The sequence below is a fragment of the Rhinopithecus bieti genome, unplaced genomic scaffold (assembly GCF_001698545.2).
Source record: "Rhinopithecus bieti isolate Rb0 unplaced genomic scaffold, ASM169854v2 scaffold_12476, whole genome shotgun sequence".
In the NCBI taxonomy this organism is placed as follows: Eukaryota; Metazoa; Chordata; class Mammalia; order Primates; family Cercopithecidae; genus Rhinopithecus; species Rhinopithecus bieti.
The window spans coordinates 624243-639937 of record NW_016807303.1 but is presented as its reverse complement, the minus strand read 5'-3'; the positions used below and the strand labels follow the sequence as shown (position 1 = coordinate 639937).

The 15695-nt window shown below is 39.7% G+C and overlaps 1 protein-coding gene across 2 annotated transcripts in view; it reads left to right on the top strand.

Annotated features, from left to right (window-relative positions):
* Positions 1 to 15695, top strand: part of FILIP1 (filamin A interacting protein 1) — a 203318-nt gene that overhangs the window by 139091 nt on the left and 48532 nt on the right. For both annotated transcript variants that reach the window (XM_017881125.1, XM_017881124.1), the window contains exon 4: positions 2161 to 2339. In XM_017881125.1, the coding sequence (XP_017736614.1) occupies positions 2161 to 2339 (179 nt within the window). The remainder of the gene's footprint in view (positions 1 to 2160; positions 2340 to 15695) is intronic.

The following is a 15695-nucleotide window of genomic DNA, read 5'->3' as shown; positions in this document are numbered from 1 at the left end:
CAGCCTGGGGAACAGAGTGAGACTCTGTCTCCAAAAATAAATAAATAAATAAATAAATAAATAAATAATGAAAATAAAAAAATCTTATAACCTGATCAGAGAAAGAGGCACAAAGACCCGGTAATAATTCTTTTTTATTTTGTATTTATGTATTTATTTTTTTGAGATGGAGTCTTGCTCTGTTGCCCCTGCCGGAGTGCAGTGGCACGATCTCTGCTCACTGCAAGCTCCGCCTCCCGGGTTCATGCCATTCTCCTGCCTCAGCCTCCCAAGTAGCTGGGACTTCAGATGCCTGCCACTATGCCTGGCTAATTTTTTGTATTTTTAGTAGAGATGAGGTTTCACCGTGTTAGCCAGGATGGTCTCGATCTCGATCTCCTGACCTTGTGATCCGTCCACCTTGGCCTCCCAAAGTGCTGGGATTACAGGCCTGAGCTGCCGTGCCCGGCCCAAAACCCAATAATAATATTTATGGGTTTTTTTTTTTCCGCCTTTTTTTTGTTTTGTTTTGTTTTGGTTTTGGTTTTTGAGATGGAGTCTTGCTTTGTTGCCCAGGCTGGAGTGCAGTGGTGCGATCTTGGCTTATTACAACCTCCGCCTCCTGGGTTCAAGTGATTTTTCTGCCTCAGCCTCCCAAGTGTCTGGGATTACAGGCATCTGCCACCACATCTGGCTAATTTTTGTATTTTTAGTAGAGACAGGGTTTCACCATGTTGGTCAGGCTGGTCTCGAACTCCTAACCTCAAGCAATCCACCCGCCTCAGCCCCCCAAAGTGCTGGGATTACAGGCATGAGCCACTGTGCCTGGCCCCTGTAATAATATTTGGTAAGAACTGTTTTAGAGATATGTACTGTCTATGAGTTCTGAAATCCTCCCTATATTTAGCATCTCTTGAAAAACAGAGGACTTTGGATCCTACATATACTTTTCCTAGAAATGCAGATAGCTGCAAGCTTTAAAAACAGATTGTGATGAAAATCACTTTCCAGGGGAGAAGCCTGGTGCATGTACATGCTGAGATCTTAATTTTTCTATTAGGAAGGGTGTTATCCTCTTTCTGAGTATAGAGCTTTGTGCTATCTCATAAAACCGTGAAAAAGTTGTTCTCCTGCAAGTTTAGGAACTCAAATGACCAATAAACAAATGAAAAAGTGTTTGAACTTTATCAGGTAAGTGAGCATTAAAATCACAATGAACGAACACTACACACCCACCAAAATGGTTAAAAGGTTTTTGTTGTTGTTGTTTTTTGAGATAGAGTCTCCATCTGTTGCCCAGGCTGGAGTGCAGTGGTGAGATCTTGGCTCACTGCAACTTCTGCCTCTACGGATCAAGCGATTCTCCTGCCTTAGCCTCCTGAGTAGCTGGGATTACAGGCACGTGCTACCACATCAAACTAATTTTTGTATTTTTAGTAGAGATGGGGTTTCACCATGTTGGTCAGGCTGGTCTCGAACTCCTGACCTCATGATCCGCCTGCCTCGGACTCCCCGAGTGCTGGGATTACAGGCGTGAGCCACCACATCTGGCTAAAAGTTTTAAAAATACTAAGTGTTGACAAGGATGTAGAGCAATCAAAACTCCTAAACACTGGTTGTAGGAGCGTAAATGGGTACAGCTTCTTTGGAAAATTGCTTGGCATATCCTATGACCTATATTTGGTCATATCCTATGACCTATATTTCACTCATAGGTATATCTAATAAAGCTACATATACACATATCCTATGACCCATATTTCACTCATAGGTATACACCTGACACATATGCTATATGTTCACTAAAGGACATGTATTAGAGTATTCAGAACAGTATTATTTGTAATAGACCCAAGTTGGAAACTACCCAAATGGTCATCAACAGTAGAATGGATAAAATTGTGGTATATCCCACCGCCCTTAAAAAGGAAAAAGGTTTAGGAACCATATATATGTTTACAAAAAAGCCAGAAAGCCAGAAGTTACTGCAACATTATTATGGTTGGTTTATACAGCCAATTGGCATAAAGAAACTGATACAATGGGGGAAATAGTAGTGAATACCAGACTCACTGTTCTCGCTTTCAGGTAATAAGTCACTAGACCCATGTCAACAAGTTGTTTAGAGTCCTATGCAAATGCAATAAAATATTAAGCTCTTTCCCATATTTGCTTATTCAGCTGGACAGACTTGAGGAAAAACAGAAAGAAACCTACCGGCGCATGCTAGAGCAGCTGTTGCTGGCCGAAAAGTGTCACAGGCGCACCGTGTACGAGTTAGAGAACGAGAAGCATAAACACACTGACTACATGAACAAGAGCGATGACTTCACCAACCTGCTGGAGCAGGAGCGGGAGAGGTAATGCGTACACACACCACCGGTCACATCTGCATGCCCGTAGCCCTTTCATGTGTGCCCCTCCCTTCAGGGATCAGTCTTTCAGCCAGGGGTACTGTGGACAGGTGCCCAGCGTCGAATGCCAATTTCTGAATGGGTGGTAACCACAGAGAATGATACTGAATTTTACCTGAGATTGTTACATGAATGTTTTGGGGGTTGCATATAGGTAGGGCATCACATTCCCACAAGGATGTTAAAAGCCATGAAACCGTAAAGCTGGAAAGAAACTCAAGGACTTTATATTTAAACTTGATCAATGAAGCACCTACATTTGAAAAGTCTTTCTACAAATTGCTTTCTATTTGAACTAATCTAGTTTTTCTCTTTGGGGTGGGAATCAGCTTTTCAGAAAGGCAAATTATTATACTTAACAATTATAAATGAATCCTATTCATTTTTAATACCAGTGTAGAAAATGTTACTATTTGGCTGTGTATAAATCACTTAATTACTAGAACTACCTGCTGAACTTTCTAAGGACTGCATAAATTTTAAAACTTGGGGTAAAAAAAGAAACCAAACCAACTAAAAACGGACACATTTAGCCTTGATGTTTATTCTTGTAGGTATTTATTTAGTCTTCTAAGACCAGGGATTGCCACAATTGAAGCAGAGACCCCAAATTTTAAAATGTTGTAATTCACTCTTCTATACCATCTGTTTTCTTTTCTCAGTATCTTTTAAATTATTATCTCCCTTCTCTTCCCTAGGCTGAATGCTTGTGTCTTTGAATTCCACAGACTTTGAAACCAATGATATTGAATCCTCATGCTTTGAGTTACCAAGCATGTCTGCTTTTGTGTTTAGAGCTTGCAAATTGAGAACCACTAGGGAACAGCTTTACCTAGCCCAACTTTATTATCTATTTAGTTACAAAAAAGAGACCTAGTTTTCCCAGATTAGTGTATATATGAGAAGAAGCTATCACAATTAGACAGTAAATAAAAGCATAAAATAGAACAGGTTTGGGTTAAACATTTTTTTTAAATTATTGGTAATGTTTATTTATTATTGGATTTGGTACATCCCTTGCAGAAGGAGAAATGGAAAAGTGAACAATGGCCAAATTGTTGTGTACTGTATCCCAGACTTATGTTTGTCTTAAGTTCCTGTTAAGCTCAGGTTAACTAGCTTCATGTTTGAACACATAGACTAACTGATTTGACATCTTGGAGTAACCAGTGAAAATAAATCCCACCTCCTCAATCTCTGAGAACTTTCCAACCTCAAGTTATAGATATTGCAAACATGGTTCTAAGGAGAGTATAAATTACATATATAGTCATGTGTTAATGAAGGGGATGCATTCTGAGAAATCCATCATTAGGTGATTTCATCATTGTGTGAACATCATAGAGTACGCTTACACAAACTTAGATGTATAGCCAACTGCACATCTAGGCTATATGGCACAGCCTGTTACTCTTAGGCTACAAACCTGTACAGCATGTTACTCTACTGCATTCTGCAGACAACTATAACACAATCGTAAGTATTTGTGTATCTAAACATATCAAAGGTAAGGTAAAAATATGGTATTATAATCTTATGGGATACAATGGGGGATATGGCCGTGAATACCAGACGCACTGTTCTCCCTTTAAGGTAGTAAGTCACTAGACCCATGTCAACAAATTATTTAGAGTCCTATGCAATTGAAATAAAATATTAAGTGTATAATTAATATTAATGGTAATGAATATAAAAGTACTCTGTGGTGGCTGCACGTGGTGGTTTGCACCTGTAATCCCAGCACTTTGGGAGGCCGAGGCGGACAGATCACCTGGGGTCAGGAGTTCGAGAGCAGCCTGGCCAACATGGTGAAACCTGCCTCTACTAAAAATACAAAAATTAGCCGGATGTGGTGGTGCACACCTGTAATCCCAGCTACTCAGCCTGACGCAGGAGAATTGCTTGAACCCGGGAGGCAGAGGTTGCAGTGAGCCGAGATCGTGTCATTGCACTCCAGCCTGGGCAACAAGAGCGAAACTCTGTCCCCCCCCCCCAAAAAAAAAACAGTCTCTGTGAACTGTCATGCTCTTTTGTGCTGCCTCAGGCACACCACCATCATATATGCAGTCCCTTGTTGACAGAAGTGTTGTTATGTGGCTCAAGTCTCTATCTACAACAGTCATCTGGTTAGGTGTTCTGTGTTGGAATGTGGTCAGATAAAAAAGTAGCAACTTGATATAGACTTTTTAAAATGTTGAAAATCAAATAATTCTAAGAGCACCTGTGTGAATTATTTTTCATTACCTTGTAAATTACTTGATTTAGAACCAGATATCTGTCTTTTCTTCAGCTTCCCACCTAAGCTAAATGCCTGAGGTAGCATAAGGTCACTTACTGAGTCATTGGTTTAATAAAAGTGTGTAGATGGAGTGACCGTACTTGTTTCTTGTTTTCCTAATTTTTGTGTTCTGTGAGAGTAATTGAAATAATACATGATAGAGAGCATGATCGTTCACAGAGTAATTTTATATTCAGTATCCACTAAGCCTACGCAGGATGTGTTTATTTACTACCTTCATGTTGGTTAACTCTAAATTAACAATTTTAATCCCCTCCCTCTTGTAGAAGTTGTTTAATTTTATTAAAACAATTACAACAGCCTCTCCTGAGCAAAGTGCTATGTAGAAAGTTTTAAAAGTTAAAAAAAAAACTTTAAAAAAATTACCCTGACATGCTTTTGATACTTTTATCAACACCACTGGGATATGTCACCAAACTTTCACGTTTTAGATAAGAATTCACTAAGAGACCTTTGACTCTCACTTAATTTTCACACCACTTTATGTTTTAAAATACTTTTCAAGGAATCAGTTATACTTGAGTGCTTAAATCTTTCTTTTTTTTTTTCTGTCAACGTTTTATCTTAACTCAACACTCTGACCACCAGTGCACATGCCGTGGGCACTCTCTGACAGACACTTTATTCTAAATTAAACATCCCTAGTAGGACCTGATTGATAACTTAAGTTGGCATCTCTGAATTTCTCTGCGATCTGAGGCGTCCACCGTGACTTGCTTGCCAAGTTCCCGGGGCAGCGAAGTCTTTGGGATTTTTCAAAGGTCAAGCCTGGGATTCCTGCTACCCTTTGGAAACTGCTCCGCTAAATCTGCTTTGGGTTAAATCCTCTTTTTGAAGTAAGCGGTCATAATTAGATCTACTTATGAGAGCTGGCAGGAGGCTGACCCCGAGACTTTCTTTCCCGCGGGCCAAGTTGCCGGGGAGCCCCTCTCCAGAGCGTACCACGGACCACGGACCTCGGCCGGGTCGCCGCATCCCTGGGGCTCTGCCAGAGAGCCTCTCCAGGAGGCTCCCGCCGAGGCGCAACGCGGCCACAGCACCTGCAGGGGAAGCTGGACTGCAGCTAATAAAGAAACGGCATTTCTGAGAACAAGTGGGAGTCCTCGTGTCCTGTAGACTGTTCCAAGTCCTTTATTTGCTTTTTATTTTGCACTCCCTTCCCCTTTTCCCGAAAAGTCGCTGTGAGCAAAAAGCAGAGCCAAGAGCTTTGCTTCGGAAACACTTCCCTTTGTTTCTACTGTGAACATGAGTAAGGGAAGAAAGTGAAGTCTGAGATAAGCCTGAGTGGTTTTCTCTTTATAATCACTCACTCAGCTTCTCCCGCCGGTGGTGAGATTCTGCAGGCTGCCTCCATTCCAGGCGGCTTATTGATTTGGTGGTGGAGGGGTGAGGCTGGGGCGGGGCAGAGCAGGGACTCTCTGGGCACCAGAACCTTTTCAGCTCCATTCTCCTCATTTGTCCTGCTCTGTAAGGGTTTCTCACCTCTTCCAGAAAAATGGCTAAAGATAACAAAAAGGAACCCAGGTTCACAGGATCAGTAGTAGCTGTTGATAAGCCATCCAGATTCAGATGTTTGATGAAGCCAGGAGTCTGAGGCCCTGAATATTGCAAAAGATTTTGAGATCAGCCCTTTCAAATCCCTCATTGAGGCACTGAGGCCTAGAACAATTATGTAACTCAACCAAGATCACACAGTGCAGGCCACCACTCTAGCACTTGTGGGCAAGTGGATGCTTTGTGCAAAAGTTTCATTTTTGTGTGTAGGTTCCCCACCCCCACCCTCTTATATCCAAACTATGACACAAAATTTTAAAAGGCAGAATGACTGTTATCGTGAAGATATAAGCACAGAGATATTAGGACCAGGGTGTCTCTAGAATGTCAAGGTAGAAGCTTTGGCACAGTGGTCTCTCAGAAGGAGCAGCCTGGGACTTGTTTTGAAGTTGAGTCTGAATAGCACACACAGTGTTTTACTTAGCTTATATTCTATTTGGGGTAGTTATCATGGAAGGTTAATGAGGTTTATGGGGGCACTTAAAGCCTTTCTCCAAATTAACTCCCTTGTTTTGCCACTGACCTAGACCCTATACGTGTGAAAACTATATAAATTATTTTTCACTTTTCAGGAATTGTTTAATTCATCTTGTATAAAAATTGCACAAATTAAGTACCTAAAATGTGGCAATATACTTGTTCTGGGCTTTCCTTTAGTTCTAGTCAACAAATTGTGATCATAATTTGTTCCATCATTTTACTGCATATTTGTTTTTACAAATAATTAGAGTCCCAAATTAAAAATGAGAAGAAACACCATTTTAAAATGTTTTGGCTTAATTAGCACGTTAATAAATAAAGACAAAATATTTTTTAATTGTATTAATTCAGGCTGCGTAAAGAAAGGCCCCTTGTCTAAATGCTATATTTGGTTTGGTCCATATTTCAAGTCAACTTGACTTTTAAAGGCATAATTCTGAGCACATGAGATCACCTTCAGAGTCTGTACTTTATTCTCTGCCTGAACTGTAAGACTTGTGATTTTAATCTTAAGCTTCACTAGGGCTGCTCCAAGAATGTCAAAATAGAGAGAACACAGTTACATCAAAAAGTGGTCTGGGACTTAAAGAAATATTTGAGGGAAATGTGTGTGTGTGTGTGTGTGTGTGTGTGTGTGTGTGTATAAATGATATGGAGGAGTGCTGTCTAGATCTATCACTGTAGATACAGATTTTAAAACTTTTGGATTTTATAGGCTCAGCTGGGACTACATAAATAATTACATCATCATATAATATTGCAGCAAGCCTTCCAAGTGTAAGTTAAGTTTTTTAAAGTACAAATCAGCATCTCAAGAGAAATCCATTAACCTGTGAAGGAGAGACTGTAAGAGCAGGGGCTTGAATGGAAGGGAAGCTTTCAAGCCCCATTTTGGTATTCTTCCTTTAAGTCAATGTGAACAGGGAGTTGGTCATGTATCTGGTGGATGATGGGACAGTCTGCACTCTTATACTTTCCTATGTGAGGGAATGACCAGTCAAAATCAACTGTTTTTGAAAACTTGCTCTAGTGGACTGGGATCTTTGGAAATATTCTTGATCCACTTTATAGAAAAAGATTCATGTCTGGTTCCCTGGAACATTATTCTTAAGTTTCTTAGGTTTAGTGCCCATATCTTTTTTTTTTTTTTTGAGACGGAGTCTGGCTCTGTCTCCTAGGCTGGAGTGCAGTGGCCGGATCTCAGCTCACTGCAAGCTCCGCCTCCCGGGTTTACACCATTCTCCTGCCTCAGCCTCTGGAGTAGCTGGGACTACAGGCGCCCGCCACCTCGCCCGGCTAGTTTTTTGTATTTTAGTAGAGATGGGGTTTCACCGTGTTAGCCAGGATGGTCTCGATCTCCTGACCTCGTGATCTGCCCGTCTCGGCCTCCCAAAGTGCTGGGATTACAGGCTTGAGCCACCGTGCCCGGCCTAGTGCCCATATCTTAAAAGCATGTAACAAAATGGACTTTTCTCACTGGTAGCTCAGAGAATCTAAATAAAGCACTCTGTAGAAAAAGGTTGCTTATGCTTTGCAAATGCTCAAGTCTTAACAAGCAGAAAGTAATCCATATGTGTAACATAACAACAGAAAACAACTGAGCCTTCTTCTTTGTGATTAGCACTCTGCTAGAAGCTGTTCAAAAGCAAAGTTAACTTTTATTGACCCCCGGATAAGCTAGACACATGTACCAACTTGTTTAATCCTTACAAAACTATAAGATGTGTAATTATTAGCCCCTTTTAGCAGATGAGGAGGCAGAGAAGTTAAATTCCTTCCCCCAAGGACACTTGCCAATAATTAATTGGCAGAATCAGGGTTTGAATTGAGTTTTTTTCTATAAGAAAAAAATAACTTTTCCCACTCCTAACTTCTTACCTTCTGATAAAAGTGAAAGCCTTATTTCTTCAAAGCACAGAAGGAGAAAGGTGACTTGGAAAGTTGACCAGTGACTTGAATTGCATACCTATTCTGTTGCCTGTTTAGGATTCAAATTCACAGACCTTCACTTGGTCATAAGACATACCGCCTAATATCAGTATCCCACTGATGAAGGAAATTGTTGGGAATAGACAGTTTTCAAGAAAGAAGAGGAATTAAAATTCAGAGGCCCAATGACCCAGCTGGAGTATGTTCTATAGTTTCTGAAATAATGCAGAATCAAACTCCACCTTCCATTTCGTCTTACCCTTAAAATATGCAAATCCCACTTTCTACTGGAAAAATGTAATTAAAGTAAAGGAGGCTGAGGTGATGAGGTGTTACCCCAGGGTATAGCTAGAGTATCTGTTTTGGGTGATAAGGTGGGTGCCAGGTGGTATAAAGAAAGTGAAGATACATCTTACTTGAAGGGACCGAGAAAGTAACTTAAAAAGGTAGCTTCCCAGGGTTGGAAAGTTTGGGGTTAGAAGAGTCACTTCTTTTAAAAGACCCAGGATAGTAACATACCTACTATCAGTGCTGTGGAACTAGTAGCATGTTGCTGATCTACCAGGCACCCCCCTGGATTAAATATGAAGGAGCCCATTAAAAATGCTTTTGAGGTTCATTTCACCAGATTCCACCTATACAAAGATGCTGGGTCTTGGATGGATGTGAGCTTTTCCCCAAGCTTCATAGCACTCTCATTCTCAAAGTTAATGAGCTAACGGCCTCTGATTAAAGACTGTTTAAAGTCTTAGTATTATAATGTTAACAAGGATGCCTACGAAAATGAGTTATCTGACTCACAGAAATTTCTAATTAATCAAGGTTATGCCATGAATTAATTTACTTTTACTGCTATAGAAGATATCTCTCAAATACATTTTACTTTCTTTTAAAAAAATTAAAATATACCACAAAATTCAATTAAGTCATATTTGATGATTCAGGATCTTATAGTGCTACTACCTGGATGACTCTGTACCTTATAAACTCAGAGCCTATTAGATTATATTTAAATCTAAATGTCAGTTCTGATCATGTTTTACTACAGATAAAAATGGTGAGGATGTTTTCTAGATTTTAGGGCTTAACTTGGTTTAACCGAGAATTTTAGTTAATTAGATTCAATATATTTAGGCTTTTATAACCACCACCACCACCACGACCATAGCAATAGAACTTGGACCAGAAAGAACCCTAATGACATTGTGGAGTGGCATTGCTGTCTGGTGTAAATATCCAGGGTTCTTCATCTTGCACCAAGAGGTTTAAGGACACGGACACATGTGAGTGGGTTAAGGAAAGTGGAAAGTTTAATAGGCAGAAGAAAGGAGAGAGGAGAGCAGCTATCTCTCTCTTGTGAGAGAGAGGTGCCCAAAAACGAAAAGACGGCTGACCACAGCAGATTTTATAGGCAGGCTTCAGGAGGCAGTGTCTGATTTACATAGGGCTCACAGATTGGTTTGACCAGGTGTGAAGTTTACATAGCGCACGGAAAAGGCTGGTCGCCCCACCCTAATCTTATTATGCAAATGTTTTTCCACTTGGCCAGCACCAGCTTGTCTGTTCCTTACTTGAACAGGCCTAGTCACAGGTAGTATATTCCTATGCGCACAACTGGGGACATTCGCCTGTGCGAGCTTCCAGCTTGCTTGTTTATGTCTGCAGCTCGATTTTATGGGCTGCTCTTTGTTAGAAAAAAAAGAGCTGGGGGCTGTTTTTCATTAAAAGGAAAACCTTACCAAGGACTTCCGTACTCTCACTATCTGCCTAAGTAATTTCTTTGTAACTCCTATGTCAGTTGTACAAAAGGATAAGATAATAATCAAAGAAAACTGACTACAGGAAAAAAAGTGTTGAAAGGGAGGGCTTGAGTGAAAATGAGCAAGAAATGCACTTTACTGTAAATGATTTCAACAAGCTGTGTAAGAATGCCTTAGTCCTGGTGTTTGATATCCCTTATTTTAGAAAAGTCCTAAGAAAAGCAACAGTGGAGGACAGTATTTGGCATTTAAATATGAGAAATAGTGGGAACCCAGTAAGGGTAGATGTTCATGTTGGCAGACTTTCTCTAGATCTGAATCAGTCATTGAGAGAGTTTATCTTTTAAAACATTTTTAAATTTTTTTATGTTTTAGAGTTGGCATCTTGCTCTTTTGCTCAGGCTGCATTGCAGTGGTGTGATCAAAGCTCACTGCAACCTCCAGAGAGTTGATCTCTTTCAAAAAGTTTTCAGGATATCACCAGATAGTCCCTGAAACTCTTAAGTTCCTGATTTGCTGAAAAGGCCTCTACTGAGAGAAATGGAGGCAGCTCCTTTCACATTGCTGTCATTCTTTTTGTCATGTGGCCCTGTAAATGCTGGTCACAACCAGTTAGAGAAGTTGACAACTGTCCTGGACAAAGGTCACAGAGGTCTCCAATGCAAGTGCCTCCAGAGCCAACTGACCCAACTCTTCAGCATACATGGCATGAGTGGTTGAAACTGCTAGACTGAAGAGGCCATTCTCTGACTACCAGGGAAGGGTAAAGTTTAGCTCAGAATAATTGACCCCATTTTAGTTTGTAGACCCAGTGTTGTCAATTCTTAAGTTTCAGAAAATGATAGAACTCTGATTTTAGTAAGATATACCAGTTTTTCAATGTTGACTCAAATTGATAAAATAATGTGTGGTGAACAAAGCCGTCTCCTGGCCACTTTGTCTTTAAAGTGGCTGGTTTACAACCTTTGATGGCCTAGGCATTAGAGAGACTAAGGTGGATGAGGTGGCAGGGCATGTGCTGTTTGATGGTGATCAGTTAATCCATTGAGACCCTCATGAGGCATACAAAACAGAAAGAAGAAAGGACAATAGTAGCCTAGAAAACCACCAAAAACCAAACAACAAACAAACAGAAAACCACTCCAGAACATAGAAATTCTCAGAGTGAAGAAAGCCACATCATATCTGGGGTTACAATGGATGCCTATTTCTGAAGGGATGACAAGCATTGGGCCATAAGCATTGCTGTTGGGTTATTGGAACTGCAGGTGTATGTTAAACAATGATGAACAATATTCCAGTTCTCTTTGGGCCTGTTTGACTGTGGAGACAGTTTTCTGTATTTATTCACTTTTTGGGATATTCTTTCTAAGAACTCGCATCATCTTAAGTAACCTGGGTGGCTCTGCTCTTACAACCTCAGAGACCAAGGGTTACAATAATAAAATTGTTATAGCTTTCACATTATCATTTACTTATACTCAATTATAAAAAATGTACTATAGCATGATAGTAATTGGATGTTTTAACCTAGTGTTTTCTATTTCCTTGTGACCTGTCCCCATCTGAGTAGTCACCCAAGAGCAACCACTGCCTCAAGAGAAATTTGTCGCAACTAAAGGGGAGAATAGAAATCAGTATCTGGTGTATAGGATCAGAAGCAAGGATCTAGGTATAGCATTAGACAGAATATGTAATCAAGTGGATCCAATTTTTATCACCCCTCTTCTTTCCCATTTAGATAAGATGTTTCTCTGAGAGGATAGAAACAAGGAAGCAAGAGAAGTTTATGCTATAGGAAGGGGTAGTTCAAAATAAGAGGCTTTGTTTGGCGCTTTTTTGTGGGGAGTGGGTGGGGGACAAAGATGGACAGTAATATAAAACCCAAAGAGGGTTAGTGTGGAGAACTCTAGACTGAGGGGATTACCAGGTGGAGTCCAAGAGAATCTTAGTTTGCTTGGTCTGCCATAACAAAATACTATAGACTCTGTAGCTTAAGCAATGGAAATGTATTTTCTCACAGTTCCAGAGGCTGAAAGTACGGGATGCCAGAATTGTTGGGTTCTGGTGAGACCTATTCTGTTGGCTTGTAGATGGCTGCCTTCTCCCTCTGTGCTCACATGGGCTTTTTCCAGTTCACATGTATGTAGAGATAGCTCACTCTCTTCCAACTCTTATAAGGCCACCAATCCTATCAGATTAGAACTCCAACCTTATGACCTCATTTGACCTGAATCACCTCCTGAAAGTCCTGTCTCTAAAATAAGGTCACATTGGGGATTAAGGGTTCAGCATATGAATTTTGAGGGGCACAAATTAGTCTTTGGTCCCTCCATGAATTCAGGAGAAAATGAGTAAAAATGGTGTCCAATATGTTTAGTTGGAGAAATCTTGATACAGCCTCAGTTTCCTGCCACTCTAAAAGAATATCTAGATTTTTTCCCTATGCCTTTGAAAGGCCATGGAAGTGGCTGAGGCAGGGCTTGTCAAGAGCATGGAACTGCGACTGACGTGGATCAGCAACTTGGACAGATTGGCAACTGAGATCAGAGACCACAGTGTGCATCTCAGAGGATGCCTATGTGGAAGGATAATGAGCAGATGACCTCTCAGCCACCTTCCTGATGGTTCCAGAGGTTAGTCACACTCAGAAATGAGGACTTGAAGCCCTAGAATGAACTCAGGAGATCCTGACTTGACTGAAGTCTGAATTTACTAAAGGAAACTAGGCTTGGGTGAGCATACCTAGAATTAACTAAGATGAAGTTTCTGTCACCTGTGGAATGGGACCCCAAATAGAAATTATAAAAGATACAGAAAAATGAAGATTGTTGTATTTCTTGCACACATGAGTATGAGGCCTACAATTAGTACCACTTCATGGGTAAAATAATCTGTATGTGTGCTGAGGAGAAATAATGCAGTATTGAGGCATTTCAGATTAGATATGATGTGCTTCCAAATATCTTGTGACCTTCAGAGGATCATCTGAACTTAGTTTTACCTCTTCAACTGCAGTCAATTTCTTCTCTAGATTACTCTAGCTACACGGTGTGAGACCCTCATGAAATCTGTCACCTAGAGACAGTTATTTTCTTAGTCTCCTGCATTTCATTTAGAGACAGGTAACTCTGAATTCAGTTACTAAGTCTATCACTTATGGTCTATGACTTTGGATAGGTTGTTTAACCTTTCTGATTTTTGGTTTCCTCTTAAATAGAATGGGGATAACCAAGTACCTATCTCACAGCATTTTATGTTCATGAGATAATGAATATATAGCCCCATTCATAAGGCATAGCATGTAATACCTAAAGGGATAATTTCTTTTACTCATCTGTGTATTAAACTCTTGGAGGAAAACAATACAAGTTTCACTAACTCATGATTTACGGTTTATCAAACTAAGACATTTTGAGAACAATGCAATACATAGCAAAAGTAAACTTTTCTGTTGTTTGAGGGTAGTTGTTTTTGTATTTAATTACATGTAGACTCAGGAAGACTGAAAACCTACTGCAGTTAGAGACTTCAATAAAGGGAAGTAGCAAAGTACAAAATTACATGGAATCAATAAGCAAAAAATCAATAGTTTTCATATTTCCAAATGACAAAATAATATAAACTATATTACATATAAACTATATTAAATATAAAACATCTAGGCATAAAGCTAAGAATGTGAAATACCTACATAAAGAAGAATCTTAAATGCTGCATAGAGACATGAAAAAGACTGAGACCAATGGAAAGGATCATATTCTAGGACTGGAGGACTCAATATCATAAAGATGTCAAAGACCTGGCACAGTGGCTCACTCCTGTAATTCCAGCACTTTGGGAGTCTGAGGCAGGCAGATCACTTGATCCCAGGAGTTCAAGACCAGCCTGGGCAACATAGTGAAACCTCATCTTAAAAAAAAAAAAAAGTAGCCAGGTATTATGACACACACCTGTAGTGCCAGCTACTTGGGAGGCTGAAATGGGAGGATCACTTGAGCCTGGGAGGCAGAGGTTGCAGTGAACCAAGATTATACCACTGCACTCCAGCCTGGGTGACAGATTGAGACCATGTCTCAAAAAAACCAAAAAAACAAAACAAAACAAAACCCCTCAAGTCTCCCAATATTAATTCACAAATTTAATATAATCCTAATATCAAATTTTAATGTAATTCTAAAATACCTTTTTTTAAAGTATGGGAACTAAATTAAAGGATTCCAAAGTTCATATGAAAAATACATAAGCGGCTGGGTGGGCACGGTGGCTCATGCCTGTAATCCCAGTACTTTGGGAAGCCGGGGTGGGTGGATCACTTGAAGTCAGGAGTTCGAGATCAGCCTGGCCAACATGGCGAAATGCCATCTCTCCAAAAAAAAAAAAAAAAAAATTCCTGGGCATTGTGGTGTGTGCCTATAATCCCAGCTACTAGGAAGACTGAGGTAGGAGAATCACTTGAACCCAGGAGGCAGAGGTTGCAGTGAGCCAAGATGATGCATTCCAGCCTGGGCGACAAAGTGAGACTCCACCTCGAAACAAACAAACAAACCATAAAACAAAACCCATAAGGAAAATAGTCAAATTTTGAAACCAAAAACAAGTAGAAACAAAAGGTTTCCCAGCAGAAATAAAAACTCATCTTGAAGCTACAGTTCATAAAATAGCATGGTATTGGTACACGAACAGACAGACCAGTAGAACTTCTGGAGATAAGATTATATAGATATAAAAACGTAACATATTTTAAAGATGGCATTCCAAATCAGTTGGCACAAGTTGGGTCCCTTAGTAATGACCATTATTATAGTCATCTTTTTGTATGGCTCCTATACTTTATTTGTAAATGTGGGGAACAACTGATCGTATTTTAGTGAGAGTATTTTCCCCTGGCCTGATCTAATGTCTACCATTTCAGGAGAACCATCCATATAACAGTTGTGGTTTGTGTCAGAAGAAAATTTAGCATTTACATTTTAAGTTTCCAAAGAACAGATAAATTCTTTGTAATAAAAAATTATATTTGAGGAATAAAATAAAACTATGAAATATATAGCTGGAAAACTATGGCTTACTTTCCATTTTAAAAAGCAATATTATGATTTTTAGCCATATAAAATCTTATGAGAAGTAAAATATGTGGTAACTAGAAGCATCCTTTGGAAGAGGAAGTGCTGGAGTTATTTTGCTAAGGTCATAAGTTTATTGCTGTATTTCTATAAATTTGTATATTTAAAAAAATCAAAAGAAGTGACAGGACACTTGTATATATATATATATATA